General features: G+C 45.5%; 1 protein-coding gene across 2 annotated transcripts in view; it reads left to right on the top strand.

Annotated features, from left to right (window-relative positions):
- kirrel1a (kirre like nephrin family adhesion molecule 1a) overlaps positions 1–20329 on the top strand; it is a 36063-nt gene that overhangs the window by 7868 nt on the left and 7866 nt on the right. For both annotated transcript variants that reach the window (XM_086197600.1, XM_086197599.1), the window contains exons 2-11: positions 11757–11906; positions 14595–14744; positions 14868–15025; positions 15101–15251; positions 15448–15553; positions 15706–15854; positions 15939–16066; positions 17548–17674; positions 18518–18618; positions 19814–20030. In XM_086197600.1, the coding sequence (XP_086053726.1) occupies positions 11757–11906; positions 14595–14744; positions 14868–15025; positions 15101–15251; positions 15448–15553; positions 15706–15854; positions 15939–16066; positions 17548–17674; positions 18518–18618; positions 19814–20030 (1437 nt within the window). The remainder of the gene's footprint in view (positions 1–11756; positions 11907–14594; positions 14745–14867; positions 15026–15100; positions 15252–15447; positions 15554–15705; positions 15855–15938; positions 16067–17547; positions 17675–18517; positions 18619–19813; positions 20031–20329) is intronic.

Raw genomic sequence — 20329 nt, 5'->3', positions numbered from 1 at the left:
CCCACACTTGTTCCTATAGCGCCGTCACCATGGTGATGCCTTATTATGGTCATCCTGCCAGGCGGCCATGTCGCTGAGATGAGGCAGGCACAGGTGGTAGAGTTCCCACAGCCCGATGAATAGAGGGAGAATCTGCATGCACTCCTTCGTGTCTCAGCTGAGAAATCAGTCGTTGATGAAAAGTTCATCAAGGGAATGTTGACGTAGGGCAGTGTTTGGTGAATGTTTGAGGTCTTGGTAACATGGACGCACGTCAAGATGTTGAGAAGAGGAGGGGAAGCTCTGAGAGCTCACGCCACGCTGGGACACGCCGCTTCTGTCCTCTGCTGCCTCAGGCTGAGCAGTCAATAGTATCACTACTGCACAGACAATAGTATCACTACTGTACAGACAATGGTATTACTGCTGTACAGTCTATAGTATCACTACTGCGTAGACAATAATATCACTACTGCACAGACAATAGTATCACTACTGTACAGACAATGGCATTACTGCTGTACAGTCTATAGTATCACTACTGCGTAGACAATAGTATCACTACTGCACAGACAATAGTATCACTACTGTACAGACAATAGTATTACTGCTGTACAGTCTATAGTGTCACTACTGCGTAGACAATAGTATCACTACTGTACAGACAATGGTATTACTGCTGTACAGTCTATAGTATCACTACTGCGTAGACGATAGTATCACAACTGCACAGACAATAGTATCACTACTGTACAGAAAATGGTATTACTGCTGTACAGTATATAGTATTACTACTGTACAGACAATAGTATTACTGCTGTACAGTCTATAGTATCACTACTGTGTAGACAATAGTATCACTACTGCACAGACAATAGTATTACTACTGTACAGACAATAGTATCACTACTGCGTAGACAATAGTATCACTACTGTACAGACAATGGTATAACTGCTGTACAGGCTATAGTATCACTACTGCGTAGACAATAGTATCACTACTGCACAGACAATAGTATCACTACTGTACAGACAATAGTATTACTACTGCACAGTCAATAGTATTACTACTGTACAGACAATAGTATTACTGCTGTACAGTCTATAGTATCACTACTGCGTAGACAATAGTATCACTACTGCACAGACAATAGTATCACTACTGCACAGACAATAGTATCACTACTGTGTAGACAATAGTATCACTACTGCACAGACAATAGTATCACTACTGTACAGACAATAGTATTACTGCTGTACAGTCTATAGTATCACTACTGCGTAGACAATAGTATCACTACTGTACAGACAATGGTATTACTGCTGTACAGTCTATAGTATCACTACTGCGTAGACAATAGTATCACAACTGCACAGACAATAGTATCACTACTGTACAGAAAATGGTATTACTGCTGTACAGTATATAGTATTACTACTGTACAGACAATAGTATTACTGCTGTACAGTCTATAGTATCACTACTGTGTAGACAATAGTATCACTACTGCACAGACAATAGTATTACTACTGTACAGACAATAGTATCACTACTGCGTAGACAATAGTATCACTACTGCACAGACAATAGTATCACTACTGTACAGACAATAGTATTACTACTGCACAGTCAATAGTATTACTACTGTACAGACAATAGTATTACTGCTGTACAGTCTATAGTATCACTACTGTGTAGACACTAGTATCACTACTGCACAGACAATAGTATTACTACTGTACAGACAATAGTATCACTACTGCGTAGACAATAGTATCACTACTGCACAGACAATAGTGTCACTACTGTACAGACAATGGTATTACTGCCGTACAGTCTATAGTATCACTACTGCGTAGACAATAGTATCACTACTGCACAGACAATAGTATCACTACTGTACAGACAATGGTATTACTGCTGTACAGACTATAGTATCACTACTGCACAGACAATAGTATTACTACTGTACAGACAATAGTATTACTGCTGTACAGTCTATAGTATCACTACTGCGTAGACAATAGTATCACTGCTGCGTAGACAATAGTATCACTACTGCACAGACAATAGTATCACTACTGTACAGACAATAGTATTACTACTGCACAGTCAATAGTATTACTACTGTACAGACAATAGTATTACTGCTGTACAGTCTATAGTATCACGACTGTGTAGACAATAGTATCACTACTGCACAGACAATAGTATTACTACTGTACAGACAATAGTATTACTGCTGTACAGTCTATAGTATCACTACTGCGCAGACAATAGTATCACTACTGCACAGACAATAGTATCACTACTGTACAGACAATAGTATTACTACTGCGTAGACAATAGTATTACTGCTCTACAGTCAATAGTATCACTACTGCACAGTCAATAGTATCACTACTGCACAGAAAATAGTATTACTGCTGTACAGTCAATAGATTTACTACTGCACAGTCAATAGTATTACTACTGCACAGACAATAGTATTACTACTGTACAGTCAATAGTATCACTGCTGTACAGACAATAGTATTACTACTGTACAGTCAATAGTATCACTGCTGTACAGACAATAGTATCACTACTGTACAGTTAATAGTATAACTACTGCACAAACAATCGTATCACTACTGCACAGAAAATAGTATCACTACTGCACACACAATAGTATTACTGCTGCACAGACAATAGTATTACTACTGCACACACAATAGTATTACTACTGTACAGACAATAGTACCACTCCTGCACAGTCAATAGTATTAGTACTGCACAAACAATTGTATCAATATTGTACAGTCAATAGTATCACTACTGTTGAGACAATAGTATCACTACTGCACAGACTATAGTATTACAACTGCACAGACAATAGTATTACTGCTGCACAGTCAATAGTATAAGTACTGCACAGACAATAGTATCACTACTGTACAGACAATAGTATCACTACTGCACAGTCAACAGTATCACTACTGTACAGACAGTAGTATCACTACTGCACAGTCAACAGTATCACTACTGTACAGACAATAGTATCACTACTGTACAGACAATAGTATCACTACTGCACAGTCAATAGTATCACTACTGCACAGTCAACAGTATCACTACTGCACAGACAATAGTATCACTACTGCACAGTCAACAGTATCACTACTGCACAGACAATAGTATCACTACTGTACAGACAATAGTATTACTGTTGTACAGTCAACAGTATCACTACTGCACAGATAATAGTATTACTACTGCACAGTCAATCGTATCACTACTGCACAGACAATAGTATCACGATTGCACAGACAATAGTATCACTACTGTACAGACAATAGTATCAGTACTGCGCAGACAATCGTATCACTACTGCACAGACAATAGTATCTCTACTGTACAGACAATAGTATTACTACTTCACAGTCAATAGTATTACTACTGCACAGATAATAGTACTACTGCACAGTCAATAGTATCACTACTGTAGAGACAATAGTATTACTGCTTAACAGTCAATAGTATCACTACTGCACAGATAATAGTATTACGACTGTACATTCAATAGTATTTCTACTGTACAGTCAATGGTATCACTACTGCACAAACAATAGTATCACTACTTTACAGAAAATAGTATTACTACTGCATAGTCAATGGTATCACTACTGCACGAACAATAGTATCACTACTGTACAGACAATAGTATCACGACTGCATAGACAATAGCATCACTACTGTTCAGTCATTAGTATCACTACTGCACAGTCAATAGTATTACTGCTGTACAGTCTATCGTATCACTACTGAACAGTCAATAGTATTACTACTGTACAGACAGTATCACTACTGTATACACAGGAGTGATACTACTGTATAGACAGCAGTATATAGACAGTCCTACTATATAGACAGTAGTATCACTAGGGCACAGACAGGAGTGATACTACTATATAGACAGTACTACTATTTAAACAGTAGTATCACTACGGCACAGACAGGAGTGATACTACTCTATAGACAGTAGTATAAAGACAGTACTACTATATAGAAAGTAGTATCACTACGGCACAGACAGGAATGATACTACTATATCGACAGTAGTATCACTACGGTACAGACAGGAGTGATACTACTATATAGACAGTAGTATATAGACAGTACTACTATATAGACAGTCGTATCACTACGGCACAGACAGGAGTGATACTACTATATAGACAGTAGTATATAGACAGTACTACTATATATACAGTAGTATCACTACGGCACAGACAGGAGTGATACTACTATATAGAGAGTAGTATATCGACAGTACTACAATATATGCAGTAGTATCACTACGGCACAGACAGGAGTAATACTACTATATAGACAGTAGTATATAGACAGTACTACTGGATAGACAGTAGTATCACTACGACACAGACAGGAGTGATACTACTATATAGACAGTAGTATATTGACAGTATTACTATATATACAGTAGTATCACTACGGCACAGACAGGAATGATACTACTATATGGACAGTAGTACCTCTACGGCACAGACAGGAGTGATACTACTATATGTGCAGTAGTATATAGACAGTACTACTATATAGACAGTTGTATCACTACGGCACAGACAGGAGTGATACTACTATATCGACAGTAGTATATAGACAGTACTACTATATAGACAGTAATATCACTAAGGCACAGACAGGAGTGATGCTACTATATCGACAGTAGTATATAGACAGTACTACTATATATACAGTAGTCTCACTACGGCACAGACAAGAATGATACTACTATATAGACAGTAGTATATAGACAGTACTACTATATAGACAGTTGTATCACTACGGCACAGACAGGAATGATACTACTATATCGACAGTAGTATATGGACAGTACTACTATATATACAGTAGTATCACTACGGCACAGACAGGAGTGATACTACTATATAGACAGTAGTATATAGAAAGTACTACTGTATAGACAGTAGTATCACTACAGCACAGACAGGAGTGATACTACTATATAGACAGTAGTATACAGACAGTACTACTATATAGACAGTCGTATCACTACGGCACAGACAGGAGTGATATTACTGTATAGACAGTAGTATATAGACAGTACTACTATATATACTTTACTGTTACATACATCATGTATTTGCACTTTATGAAAACAGTGCAGAGTATCTGTTCCCTGATCAGCTTCTCTCCTCCTCTCTTCCTCTCTTCCTCCTCCTCTCTTCCTCTCCTACTCTCCTCCTCTCTTCCTCTCCTCCTCTCTTCCTCTCTTCCTCTCCTCCTCTCCTCCTGTCTTCCTCTCCTCCTCTCCTCCTCTCTTCCTCTCCTCCTCTCTTCCTCTCCTACTCTCCTCCACTCTTCCTCTCCTCCTCTCTTCCTCTCCTCCTCTCCTCCTGTCTTCCTCTCCTCCTCTCTTCCTCTCCTACTCTCCTCCTCTCTTCCTCTCCTCCACTCTTCCTCTCCTCCTCTCTTCCTCTCCTCCTCTCCTTGTGCAATCAGAGCTGTTCAGAGGACAGGAAAATCAGGGGAGTACAAATCAACACCATGTTTCGTCCTTAGACGGCGCTTTACGTTCAACGCTGCAGCGTCGACAAACAGCAGACCGGCTGTCCGACTCTGGCCGGTGCGGACGTGGTTCTGTCAAACGTACCTGCAGAAAGATGGCCCTGATGGAGCCGGTTGGGTGACTTGATGGAGCCGGTTGGGTGACTTGATGGAGCCGGTTGGGTGACTTGATGGAGGTGGTGGGAAGCCTCCAGCTGCTGCGCTACAACAGTGCAGGGATGTCCATGTTTCGGGTCTATGATTGAATGCAGCTTCGGTCTGACAGTGTTCTCTGAGTAACATTTTATATCTTGGACATTCGTATTGACAATTTGCATGAAAGTTATGAATGAAAGGAAACAATAAGCAGCTGCTGTTGAGAATATGATTTAAATAGAAGGAAGGGGCACTTTGGTTCGGTGGTTCTGTTCTCTCGCGACATCTTGGGTGGATGTGTTCTGCTCTGGTCTGAGTTCACCTGATCTTCAAGCTCAGTCTGCTGCTGAACCCTTGATCCATCGGTTCCTGTTCTGTTTTGTAGATTTAGTTTTCCAGAATCCAACGAGAGTCGCTTTAATAAAACCACACTGGAAAAATGGACAACTGAATATTTTAGGCATTTTTGTTTTTTCAAGAAAACGAATTTAAAAGAATTTTTTTTTTGCAAATATCTGATGAAAACGGGTATGACGGATATTTCTCAAAGTTGATAGTAAATAACCAGCTTTTCCTCAGACTGAAACGTTCCCGTGAACTATTTCAGTATGAAAAAGTTCGGAGCAAATAAGAGACTTGAGCACCACTAAATATCGGCCTGGTTTCGCTGATCAATCCGATAATGAGCGACAACCGTGTGTTCGTTTGTTTGTTGTCTTTGTTCTGGGTTTAAATGTCCAACTTTGTCGGCCTCTTGTTGTGGGAGTGTTTGTTATCGCCTGCTAATTGTCAAGCAGTTGACGATGAATTATGATGATCCTGATCCGACATCATCGAACTTCCCTCAGGAAGTCGATTGTCAGAATGGATGCTGATAAAGAAGATATTTATCACTCCAGTAACCATGCAGCTGAAGTTTGTCCCGTCAGGCCTGATGTTCTCTGGTGGAGGAGGGAGCAGAACCCAGTGGTAATGTTCTAGTTCTCTCACGTAGAACCGTCCATCTGTGGCTGCATAGATGGACTGTCACTGATGTTTACAGTCATATACAGCAAACGAGGGGAGGGTGAGTCACTGTTGCATGACTTCTGTGGCTGCAACTTTGTCCTGAAACAATGATGTCATCCCCCCCCCCCCCCAGCTCTGTCTGTGGACCTCACGTCTCTTTGTTCTCTTATTCCTGCATCTCATTCTCAGGCAGCTCCTCCACAACACCAACACGTCGGCCACACGCCGCGCTTACATGCAATCAGACACAATACAACAACAGTTCAGACGGTTTGGTGGCGAGGAGTGTTGGGCGCACGTGTGTGTGTGTGTGAGGGGGGGTGTGATAGGTGGAGGGAGGAGGATGAGGTCATTAAAACTGTTTTCCCTTTTTTGTATAGAAAAATGGGTGTACCAAGCACAAGGGAGGGTTTCATCAGACACCCAGATGCAAATACTGGTGTGTGTGCTCACAGACATCCTCGTACAGAAAACTTTTTTTGAGCAGTTACTTTACACGTCAGCTGTTGCTATGGTGACGCAAGTCTGTAATCCAGCCGAGGTTCGGGATTGGCTGGGGAGGAGCAAGGGAGAGGAAGGCTGGGGGACTTTGTTGGAGGGGTACGGAGGGGTACTGGGGAGGTGGCCAGCCACAAAGATAATGAGATCGATGCGTAACAATCCATACAAATTCTGAGTGGCACTCGTGAATCTCTCCCACAAAACTTCACCTCCAAGCTTTTGTCCTGGCCCACACAGAGAGGTGAGGCAGCCATGCAGGAGAGGAAGCTCTGACATTGGCCACCTCACAGCAGGGTGTCAGGCAAGTTATGCGGGGCGTACGAGCGGGGCTAAAAATAGCTCCAAACATGGTTGCATACATGTAGCCTTTCAGTAATTGTCAGCAGCGCGCTGACGGTTCATGAGTTTGCTATTAAACCACCATTGCATGGTGCGAGAGGTGCTCTCAGGCTAAATTGCTGTGGTGGTTAACACCATTGCAGCGTGTGGCCATGCTTTTGGTGAGTCATTCGGCGAGGCAGTGCATGCTCGCCTTTGGCTTTGTGTCTGCTTTGACAAGCCGTGGTTGGTGTCACAGTTTCTGCAGGGCCTGTTGTTCTTGGCTCCAGATTAAACCTAATCCCTTTCCGCAATTTTGACTACTTAATCCCGGACTAAAGTGATACCTAACTGAGATGGAGATGCTACGCTGGCGTGACAGTTTAGGCCCGACTCACGCTGTAGTCCATGTTCAGGAAACCGCTTCGATGTGTCGATTATATGTTTGGTGTTTCGAGTGGTTGTGTTTGTGTGTGTTGACAGGAAATGGTTAGCCCATGTGGTGAAGGTTCGGTCATCTGTGCTGCCTGTGTTTGTTTGTGTGTATGTGTGTGTGTGTGTGTGTGTGTGTGGTCATGGTCACAGTTGTGTGTGACCTCTTTGTGTGGACAGGGAGCTCGGAGTCTCCTGGTGGTATCTTGGGGATCAGTGACTCAAGGAAATCAGGACACACTCTAAATTTGTCACTGCAGCATAACCCACATAATGAAAGAATACACTCGGCTCTGCTCTGACTGCTCTCTACACGTACATCTCCTTCCTTAAACACTCAGAAACACACACACACACACACTCATGTTGACAAGTGTTAACTGGGTAATATGGAAATCACAAGGCGATGAGCACATGTTTAAATGAGTCAGTGTTTTCAGTGCTGCTCAGCCTTTGCATGGGAGTTTTCTCTGCAGATTGTGTAGCCTCTACTCTAGTATTCAGTTTGGATTATGTTTGTGGTTTACTGAGGGAATACCTCCAGCTAGCATATCTGAGGTGGTGGAGGAGAGGATTTGCTCGCCCTCAGGCTACAGTTGAGGTAGCGGGGTAGTTTAAACCCAGCTCAACTCCCTTTACGCCCATGTAGAAATGAGAAGAGTCTTCATGCTTTTTAAGACGGTGTAAAGCCACACTTAACACTCCTGTAATTAGACACAAGCAGGTGCGTTGAGGAGATTAACAGAAACATTTTGTTGATTCTCCACCTTCATGAGCACTGCAGTCACACGCACCTCTGCCAGGGGTTTCAGTCTTCAGTGGTTTAGATTGAATATCATTTGGATTTTATTGATAAGAGTTTTGGAGCTGCTGCTCTGTAGCTGTGGTAACGACGGCAAAATAAGATGCTTTAGTCGTAACATCCAAAATACAAATCCCACAATTCCATCTGTGTTGAAATCAAAACAGAAAAAGGAAACAGAAACATATTGAATCTGGAGTGGAGCACAGCATCCCTCCTGACGCCTCGCACCAACAGACATTCTGACCTGTAAAAAGACACAATGACGTCATGCTCTCTAATATAGGTCAAATGAGTTACGCCAATTAAAGCGATACTTCACCTTTACTTCACAAGAAGGAGTGCTTCTCTTTTCCCTCCTTTCCCTCCTGCATCACTTCTTTGTGTCTCCAGACTGCAAACGTCTGTCGAATGAACTGTGCTGTAGAAATAAATCTGGCTCAACGGCTCTTAATTTAGTGTCCATCCAACACAGTTGAGTATTTCTGCCGTCCAACAGGAAGTTAGCATCTCTCTGGTCATCTCTAGTTTACAATTCTTAAAAGGCTTTTTTTTCCTGCAAGATCATATTCAAGCCACTTCTATGATTTTGTGAGGCGTAAGTTCAGTCATTTGAACCCCTGATATGAACGAGCCAAACTGCAGGACCTGCACATCACGACAGCTAAGCTTCATGTTTTCTTCTGTTTCGATGACCTTTCGTGTCCTCGGCAACCTCTGCAGTCTCCTTTTGACACCTGAAGGCAACCGACAGGTCGACAGCTTTCCCCGTGGTTCTCACTGACATGTTTCGTTTTTAAAAAACAACAACCTCATTGAAGTATCTTAAGCTCACCACAGACCCCATTTCAGGCATTTATCCAGAAACACACTCAAAAAAATCACACTGACATTGATACGAGGGAACCTGAGGGACAACAGCAGCGCTGCCATCGCCGGCGTGCATCGGTGTCGTCGCTCAGGTCGGTGAAGAAGCAAAAACAACCTTTTTGCTCGCATCGTTGCAGACGATAGATCTTCCGCTAGCCTCCATGTCCTCACCGTTTTGGAAATTACATCCAACATTAAAAGAAGTTCAGTGAACTAACAGGAATCTAGTTGTATTCTTCCAGTTTTCATTAAAATAGTCAGGTCGTTCTGGGGCTTCCCTACTGTGACTTCAGGTTGAGGTTTGTGGCCTGGTGAAAGCAGGCGTGTGTGTCGTAGCTGTGGAGCTTCCTAACACGCAGCAGGATGGCCGTGCTGCTGATGTCATAGGATTCAACTTTTCAGAGCCAATCATTGTTGTTTTGTTGTTTGCTTTGTTTATCTTCGTTAATCCGCTTGATTTGGGAATTTCTCATGGAGCAAATTAAGGGCCCCTATTGTTTTTATATTTGGGTTCACCGTCGAAGTATCCAGGCATGCATGCGGCAGAGCTCCATCTGCATCTGATTCCCTCTTTGTATCCTCGCACATCTCCTTTATCTTCAGAATATTAATGTGCTGCACTGTCAGAAGCCATTGTTGTGATTGGTACGGAAATCTTTGTGCATGGCTGCATTCTTTTGTATTATCAGGCATTTTGTACCTCTGCGAATCACACCACATCTGATAGGAGGAGAGTGCATGTCTACGGAGGGGAGGGCAAACGTGAGAGGTAGGAGTGAGGGTCACGATGGGGAGACTGGGGGACGGGGTGCAGAGGCATATGGCTGCCGTTTAAAAAAGTGAGAGAGGCAGGAACCTTCAGTGAAGTGCCGGAGGGCTCTGCAGGAGAAGTGTGAGGGAAGGAGAGAAAGGGTGTAAAAGGGGGGGAACAAGTGATGTAAAAGTGAGAGAGGGCAAGTGAGAAGCAGAGATGGTAGGAGGTGAAGAAGAGGGAGTGTAGGGGAAAAAGTGAGAGAGGCGGGTGATCGGGGGAGCAAGGAAGAGAGAGGGAGAGAGAAAGTGCTGGAGGGCTGATATTTAATGTGATAAATGAGTTGTGACAGCCCGCCTCTAACCCCCTTCCAACCAGCAAGGAGGAGGAACACAGAAATAGAAAGCATTATGGGTAAAGAGACATACACAGCATTATGTATGTATATAGAAAGAAGGAGTGGCGTAGATACTGTAGAGAGGAGGCACAGGGACGGCATCACTGATGCAGAGAGCGAAGGAGGCGGCGAGTGAGCGAGCGGGGATGCATACATATGCAGGGAAGAGCTGAGAGTGAAGCAAAGCTTTTTGGGTAAAGGACATACAACATTAGAGAGAGTGAGAGAACAGAAGGAGGGATGGAACGGAGGAGGAAGAGGAGGAGGAGGGGTGTACAATGCAGCAGCGGGTTAATGATCTACTGTACGAGATGGTTCAAAATAACAAGATGCAAATCCTCCTCGCTGATTGCCTCCCCTCCTCCTGTCTTCAAGGGACGGCTAATTACAACTTGTCATCAGAGAGCGTGAAACAATAGCAGAGGGGCTTTTCTTGTTTTCTACATATTAGCCAGTTGGTCGGTGGGCCAGGACTGCACCGGTTGTGGTCGTGGTCGACCGGAGGGAGCGCAGACAATGACAGCCACTGTAGTTTAAGTTGGGGAGTGGAAGCCTGGGAGATGACTCATAGGGAGGAATGAAGAAGGGCGAAACAGAGGGAGACAGAGAGGGGGGAGAGGGAGGGCCTGAGAGAGTTTAGAAGAAATAAAAGTGAGGAGGAAAGGGGTGTGAGACACCCTATGGCTCGTCTGAGCTCCTCGCTCTTCTCTCCTGAGTCAGCATCTTCTTCCTTTCTTCTCCAAGTCGGGTGTTGTTGTGTGTGACATCTCCGTCTCTCTGCCCTGTGCTCCTCAGCAGCGAATGGCCATGAGCCACGGTCTGATCAAAGATGGCAATCAGAGCATTCCTCTGCAGTTTTTACTAAATCATGCATAAAACCACAGATACAATGATATGCTTTATATGTGGGGGGTTTTAGAGAAAGTCCCTAATTATTTCCTCTCTTCTCCATGTGTTTGTTTACCTCCAGTGTGGGCGGCGAGGTTCTCTCAGGAGCCAGCAGACCAGTCTGTGGTGCGGGGCCAGAGAGTCATCCTGTCCTGTGTTGTCTTCAACTACTCGGGCATCGTTCAGTGGACCAAAGATGGGCTGGCGCTGGGCATCGGAGAGGACCTGCAGGGTGAGGCCTCCTTCTGCAGGGCACCGAGAGGATTCTGATACACCGGCGCTGAAGTCGCTGGCTGTGGCACGCAGTTTGGTGACATCTTGAGTCCTTCATGATTCAATTCAGTCACAAAACATCTTCCTCCAGCGGCGATGCTTCAAGTCTGAGGGAGCTTTTAGAGTATTTTCATTTGTTCTGTCTGAACCCGCAGCTTAGACCACCAAGCCCACTTTGTCTCGGTCTTGGAACAGATGCTACGTCACGACCACAACTGCGTTTAGCTGCCTGCTCGTGATTTGAGTTTAATTAAAAACACTTCAAATACAACCAAGAACTTGACGAGTTGCTTTTCAACACCATGCAGACATACTTTAAAAACCCGCATCAAGACCTCTTTTCTGGCTCTGGCCTCTCACTGTCTTGGCCTTGTCTTGTTCTCGTGCCCTCAGCACTCGTGTTGCTACGGGCTGTGTTCAGACCATGATGATGATTACTCAAGAAATAATTTGAAGAGACCTCACCTCCGTCACTCCCAGTTTCTGATCTCACCGCCTCCATCAACCTTCTCTAATGAGTTACTTCCAAATGGAAATGTTTTCGTGGCAAAAGGAATTCGAGTTGAGCGCTACACCAGACAACATTTGAGCAAACTCTCATGAAAATAGAACTCCTTTTCCCCGAATGCTAACAAAGCAGCATCCTGAGTGACGCGTGCTGTCTCAGTGTGAGGGTGACATTTATAACTGTGTATGCTGACAAAATATTTTTGCTGATGAATGTTGTAGCTAGTTTTGAGCAAGCAGAGCAGTTCTACCCGATAGATGTAATTCTGATGTGTTTTCCAGCTCAAGCGCCGCGCCGTCACGTCAGATGGCGTCTTTATTTAGGTTGATGCTGCTGCAGGGCTCCATCTCAAAGGAGATTCTATACGAGCTCCCTGCGGCACTTTGGGAACAACACCCTTCAACTTAGTTGATGAGCGTCGCGTTGGGATATCAACAGCAGCTGATATTGACTGACAGCTCGGTTTTTATTAATCAGACAAATAAGTCCTACATATCATATCTTCTCCTTTGTCTGCTTCTGCCCCAGTAATGAAAGTTGGAGCTGTATGCAGCGACGTCTCTGGTCTCACTCTGACGGATCTTGGACTGCATCTCAGCGCTGTGTTGCATCATTTTCAGAATTGCGCTGATTTGCCCAAAGGCTGTTCTGCAATCACTGGTCAAAACAAGTGGGCATATTTTTATCTGAGGGGGGTTAAAGGCATCGCTTCTGACGCGCCGCTGCCTCGTTATTGTTTTAATATTCATCTCCCTCCCTCCCCTCCGTGATGTCTTCATCTACTTTTTAGGCCTGTGGCCTTTCTACGTCCTCTCTACCTCTCCTGTCTCCTCCTTCACCTTGTTAGTTGTCTGTCCCCTGTCCCCTTTTTCTCCTCTCCTGCGTCCTCAGCTGTCCCTTCACCAATCATTCTTTCTCATCCTCCTGTCTCTCTCTCTTTCTCTCCCTCGCTCCCTTTTTTAATCATATTGTTACTATAATGGTCCAGTGCTTCCAGCCAAAGCTTTTAAATAAAAACATGTGAATGAACACTAGCTGCTTCATGCACACGTACTCTGCCCCCCCCCCCCCGCTTCTCTAGGCTTTTCATACCCTTTCTCACTCTCAACGTTTCACATGCAAATGCACATACATACAAGGCACACACACACACACGCACCCTCACTCACTCACATATATATGCATGAACACATGCGAGCAGAAACAAGGACACACAAGGTTAGAGAAGCAGCAAAGCCGAGTCGGGAGGCTGCACATGAGAGAGCTGCACATGCGATTTACGTCTGGGCAGCAAACATGAATTCTGCACCGCAGACCGGAGTCGATTTGAGTGCTGGAAAACGCTGCTGTCATAATGCTTTCGTCTGTTCCCCCTGCTGGTGAGGGAGAGCGTGGATGCCACCTCTTGGTGAGAATGTACAGCAGTGGCACAGCTGGGCTGAGTGGCGGGTGGGGGAAGGGAGGACCGGAGAGGCGGCGTTGCATGTGAGCGTTTGTGTTATCACTGCAACAGTGTGAACGTATTGGTTGCTTGTGTTCATCGTGAACCTCCCAGGACTTCCTTTATGTCTTTGCCACCGTGTGTGACGGCCTGTGGATAATGTCAGTCCTGTTTAAGATAGTTAAGCAAAAAAAGAAAAACATGACCTGTAGCAGCATTTGTCTTAACTCACTGAATGAGTGAGTGAAAGAATGAGTGAATGATTGGGGGCTGAAATGACATGACAACGATACAAAAGACAACAATAGCATTTCCTGTAAATCTTCCACGAATATGAACATCCATCCATGTCTGCACACCTTCAGGCTAGTAGCCTAACCTGCTTGTTTTTGGCCTGTGTGTGTGTGTGTGTGTGTGTGTGGGGGGGGGGGGGCGTTGTAGTTCATGCTTGAAGCGTCAAGTTTGATGCTCAAGCAACCGTGCTAACAACTCTGAATCCTGCCTCAACTCCTTCACATCAACTTCATTTAATAATCTGAAGCAATATGAGCTTCACCCTGAGATCACCTCAGCAGCACAGTCGTCCTCTCTGGTGGCCCCAGGAACTGGGACCACACCAGCCCTGTGCTGGGAGCCCAGGGATCTTTTAACTGAGATGGGTTAACCCTTCACCTTCTGTGTATGCTGTGGTGTTCCAGCCTGGCCCCGGTACCGAGTGCTGCTTGTCCAGGAGTTGGGTCAGTACAACCTGGAGATCCTGTCAGCTGACCTGTCTGATGACTCCCTGTATGAGTGCCAGGCCCCTGATGCTGCCCTGAGGTCCCGGAGGGCCAAGCTCACAGTCCTCAGTACGTTTCTTCATTTGTGTGTGTGTGTGTGTGTGTGTGTGTGTGTGTGTGTGTGTGTGTGTGTGTGTGTGTGTGTGTGTGTGTGTAGTTGAATGTCTTTCCAACTCTCCTCTCTCCCTGCAGTTCCCCCGGATGACCCGGTGATTGACGGGGGTCCAGAGGTGCTGCTGAATGCGGGGGAGTCCTACAATCTCAGTTGTGTGTCTCGAGGTGCTAAACCGCCTTCTATGATCGAGTGGCTTAAAGATGGCCTGCCGGTGGAGGGGGCCGTCAGTTCCACCGTGAGTCCAAACACAACACGTGCGCCGACACACACATTCCTGGACTGCACTAACCGTTGACCTGCCCGTCTTCAGGAGGTGCTTCCAGACAGGAAGAGGGTGACCACACGTAGCTACCTGCCCATCCATCCCATCGACACGGACACGGGGAGGAACTACAGCTGCGTGGCCACCAACCTGGCTGTTCCCACCGGCAAAAGCACAACCGTCACCCTCAACGTGCACCGTAAGCATGCTCGCTGCACACAGCCAAGTAGCAGCTGTTGAGACGCAACACTTTGAACTTCAGAGTAACTGAAAGCAACACTATTGTTTCTGAAGTTCATGGTTAAGTCATGCGTGTCAGCCATTTTGCATCACGCTGCGGCCTGGTGCAGTTGATCTGTAGAAAGGCTGCATGAGTCTCTCTCCTTGGGTTACAGATTCACCAACAGTGACCTTGTCTATCGAGCCTCGCTCCGTCCTGGAGGGGGACAGAGTCACCTTCACCTGCCAGGCGCACGCCAACCCTCCTATTATGGGCTACAGGTCTGCTTTCACCTATCAGCTCATCGTCACAACAACAATTCACATTTTTTGTGGCTTCTTTCATATTAAATACTTGTGCTGTCTTAATGTCACGTGTTGTTCTGGCAAACCTGATTCGTCAGTGTGAATGAAGCCCTGTCTGGTAATCCTAGGTGGGCCAAGGGTGGCGTGGTGCTGCAGGGCGCCAGGGAGAGTGTGTTCACCACCAAGGCGGACCACTCCTTCTTCACCGAGCCTGTCTCATGTCTGGTTTTCAACGCTGTGGGCAAAACTAACGTCAGCATCCTGGTGGATGTCCACTGTGAGTCAGAGCACACTCACCTCAGCTCCTCCCATTCAGTCCCGCCACATTATTACTAAAACATCTCCTTTCCCCTTCCTGCAGTCGGCCCCATCCTGCTGGTGGAGCCGCAGCCCAAAACAGTCGACGTGGACTCTGATGTCACCCTCAACTGTAAATGGGCTGGAAACCCTCCACTCACGCTCACCTGGTTCAAAAAAGGTTCAAACATGGTGAGAAGACACACGTCGCATGTTTCTCTGGCGTATTCACACTCTTGTATCTGTTTCCTGTTCAGCGAAGCGCTTTACCATGTCTGTCGTCCAAAGGTCCTCTTGACCCGACATGCAGCACGCATGCTTGAGCCTGTGCTGTCTTGAGTCTATGTAGTAGATATGAAGAGCTTCTTACACAGGGTTCACACGTGTAGGCGGCGCTTGCTGTTGCACATTGTGACGTTTGGACGTGTCTCCACTCTGTGTGCTGAGCTGAGGGGTGTCAAGTTGCACGTCGGTCACAAGTTCTTAACACTGCGCTCCTTCCCGGGGGGTCGTGAGCAACGGCGAGGACTACTTTTTACTTGCTTGAGAAAGGCCTGTCTTTAAAACACAATAAATCTGATGCAGCGTCAGCAGTGTGACCTTGAAAAATGTACTTTTCATTGTAAATTTTACAAGAACGTGCTGTTCCTGATGTACAGGTGGTGTCCTCCCACAGATGTAGAGTCACAGGAGCTTAAAAGAAATAATCATGATGTCATGAATATACCGTTCCCATTTCTGAGGCTCAGGCTGAGGCTGCTGGGTCTGTGCTGGTGAATGCAGCTTTGACCCAAACGTCTCCAGATGTGGCTGAGGAGAATCTCCTTGAATGTTGGTCCAGAACACGACAGAGTTCTGAAACCTCTTGTTTAATTGTGGAACTGAGGTCCGAGTGAGTTCCTCGCCTCCTCGCCTCGCTCGGTGTAAACATGCGGGGCAGGTGACTGCAACACACAGGACAGAGCATCTCTGCCTCCGCAGCAGCTGAGGGTCCAGATGCTCCTCTTTGACTTTTACCATCTAAACATCCTCGACCAAACTATGAGCAGCTATTCAGACCGATCCAGTCCACAAGTTGCAGTTTTCTAAACACGTCAAGATACATAAAGTAACCAAGCCAGGCTCAGCTTGTACTTTCTCACATTCTCAGGCCGACAAGGCAGTTGGTGTGTGTGTGTCTGGGTCCGACACACACGGGCGTTCATCAGCTCTCTGTTGATGTTTAGGCTCAGATCATTCAGGTACTTTACCTGGTGTTGGATTTTGGATGTTGAATATCCTCAATGATGGGTTGAACCACTTGAACAGAAGTCACTGTGTCGTGGGTTAAATGTTTGTCCACACCAGCCTGGCTGGAGCCGATCGGTTCTGTACTACGTTCATATAGAACTATTGCCTTCACTCATTTAGTAGAATACACACGTGATTGGCCCACAACTAAGATTAATATATATATTAATATATGTTTATTGGATGCGGTTCCGAGGCAACTACCCTGTGTACAGAGACAATTTGGAATTACGCATCGTGATGTGTTAGAATAAACAGGTAGTACGTTAACCGCCTTCGCCTTCCGTGCGTGGGCTTTTATTTGTTTACCTGTCCTGCTATTCAGTAGATTTAGCTTGTTTATATCTGTTGGGTTTTTTGTTTTTTTTTTTACTCCCCCACAGGTTCTTAGTAACAGCAATCAGCTGTATCTGAAGTCTGTGAGCCAGGCCGACGCCGGCCAGTACGTATGCAAGGCCATCGTCCCACGGATTGGAGTAGGAGAGACCGAGGTCACGCTCACTGTCAACGGTCAGAAAACATCCACACAATTTAAAGTATCAGTGCTTGTACAGGAAAATCATCTTCTTTCAAAGAAGGTCAGCTTGTCAGTAATGAAAGATGTCCTGAGTGGTGGTGATTTATTTTGGGAAGCCATACAGCCGCTCTTGAACAGGCCTGCTGAGGTCAGACTCCGCAACAAAATATGGGAGACAAACACCAAGCGATCCATTAGATTTTAGTTATTCAAACAGGTTAAATCAGATTCAGAACAAAAGAATGAAAAAAGAATATACAAGCAGGAAGCATGTAGAGAAAAAGCTGCCACAGCCTAAATAAAACACAGCGCTGAAAAGAGTGAAGGATGAACGTCTGTGGTTCTCACCTCTGCGGTTTAATAGAACTTCATTGAACTGAAGACAAAAAAAGAAGAACTAGAATCTTTATGTGGAGTCCGAGGCAACCATCATACCAGCTGCTTGACTCTCCCTGCTGTTGCAGCTCACTCTTCATGTATCATTCATGTTTTATCACTCAAGATCCGTTTGAACCTGCTCAATAAATTTGCCTGTTGTCAATTGTTGTTGTAGCTTTGTAGATGAGTTAATTTTACTGAAGAGCAATGAGTTCCCTCATTGGCTAATTAGCTCATGAGCATTCGATGGTGTTAATCATATTTTATTTTGAAACAACCTCAGGATGTGGTTGGTCACTGGAGAAGAGCGTTAGCGCTGCCAGTGTGAGGAAGAGTGTATTTGTTGGCTCTCTGATGGAGGTTTTCCTCACCAACCTTAACGCTCTGTTTTTTCAATGCTTCAAGGTGATTTGTAAAAGTGAAATTGATTTTTGATTGATCGTTTGTGACCCGTCCAGGTCCTCCCATCATCTCCAGTGACCCGGTCCAGTATGCAGTGAGAGGAGAGAGGGGAGAGGTGAAGTGCTACATAGCCAGTACACCTCCTCCAGATAAGATCGTAAGTTTAAAGATAATGAAACATGGAACATTCACACTTCTACAAAAATATCAAAGTCCTAGCAAGTATTTGTTAATTATTCACATAAAAAGACGACCAAGGAAAAGCTTTGCTCACAAGGAGCTCAGGCTTGTACCTTTTACTTCACATGGACTTCACTACTGCTGCACCTCCCTTCTCCTACGTGGCTCCGCTCCTGCACACTAAAGGCTTTTAGCCACTGTGCTCTTTCTTTTTCGGTGGTGCGTCACCCAAAAAAAGAATTTTCCTCCGTGCCATCACATAAACAAACCAACAGTAAGGCGCTCCACTTTTAGCTCCTGCGTCAGAAATCAGCTCTCTCTGCACTCAACTGTATCACGCCGTTGTAGTAGATCCTCGGCTCCCCAGCCTCTGTGACTGATCCATCCTGACTCGCTCCCTTAATGCAAGCGGCGAGGGCTGCAACATAAAAAGATTTATAAAATATAAAGGAGTGGAGAGGAACAGTTGTCCCAGTAAACGCCACAGCCAGGAGATTTTCCTTCACTGGAATAAGTGGGCAGATTATGGGAACATGTGGGCTCATGCATAATTAAGCGGCCTCCGTACAGTACTTCAATACTGAATAATACAGCTGCTTTTAGTGGCTTTAAAGATGGAGGAGGATGCACAGGGTCCTCGCCAACTCAGTCGCGCCTGTCCCCGCCCGCCACCTCCACCCCCCAGCTCCACCTCAGTCTGGAGGAACGTTAAACTGTTGCTGACCGGAGGAAGTCAGGCGGTGTGTTTACATGAGTGTACAGTACTCGTACGTGAATGTGGAGCAGCGATCCTCTCCCTGCTCACATGACCACCGACGGTCCTCAGAGGCAGAAACAATGCCGTTACAAGAGAGCGGCAGCCGGCAGACGCAGAAACACGGCCAGAATGATGTCGTACGTGAGAGTTTGAGTTACAATGAGAGAGAAACACTGGCGTGAATCGATCAGCGAAAACAGCATATTCATGTGCACGTGTGTGTGAATTATTCCAAAAAAATCACTTCATATTGCTGCAAATTCAACATCTAAAAATATGTTCAAGGGTCTGGATTCAGAAGAAATCACTGTCCTTGTCTGAAACACTCTGAATGTTGGTGCGCATCCTGCCTAATCCCGCTGAATGGGGCCTGACTAATTGGGATGAATCTCATGTGTGTGTGTGTGTTCTGCAGGTGTGGGCATGGAAAGAGAACGTGTGGGAGAAAGAGAAGGGAACGCTGCTGGAGAGGTACACGGTGGAACAGAGCAAACCATCAGCTGAGGGCGGCGGCGTCCTCTCAACGCTCACCATCAACAATGTGATGGAGTCAGACTTCCTGTCCACCTACAACTGCACAGCCTGGAACGCGTTCGGGCCCGGGACCATGATCATCACCCTGGAGGAGACCGGTGGGCTTTCAATGCACCCGTCGGTAGAAGGGGGTTCAGCAGCACCAAATGCTGAAGATAGACAGAATCCCTTAAGATAGAAGTGCAGTGACACACGACACACGCTGGTGGAGACGCCCCCAGGCTCGACGCACCTGAGAGGATGTTTTAAATTTACCTCAACATTTAACAGCCTCAGATTTATCCAAGAACCGAGCAGCACTGAAGGTTCCCATTGTTCCTCCCCTCAGTCAAACGCTGATTTAGCAACCACCTGAAATAAGAAGCAACCTGTGCTGGTCTAGCAAGAATAACCCTGG

This window comes from Aulostomus chinensis, chromosome 24 (assembly GCF_037954235.1).
Source record: "Aulostomus chinensis isolate RoL2024-O1b breed Wild chromosome 24, RoL_Achi_v1.0, whole genome shotgun sequence".
NCBI classification, from domain to species: Eukaryota; Metazoa; Chordata; class Actinopteri; order Syngnathiformes; family Aulostomidae; genus Aulostomus; species Aulostomus chinensis.
Note: the sequence above shows the minus strand (reverse complement) of the source record. Positions and strands in the feature narration are given on the sequence as shown.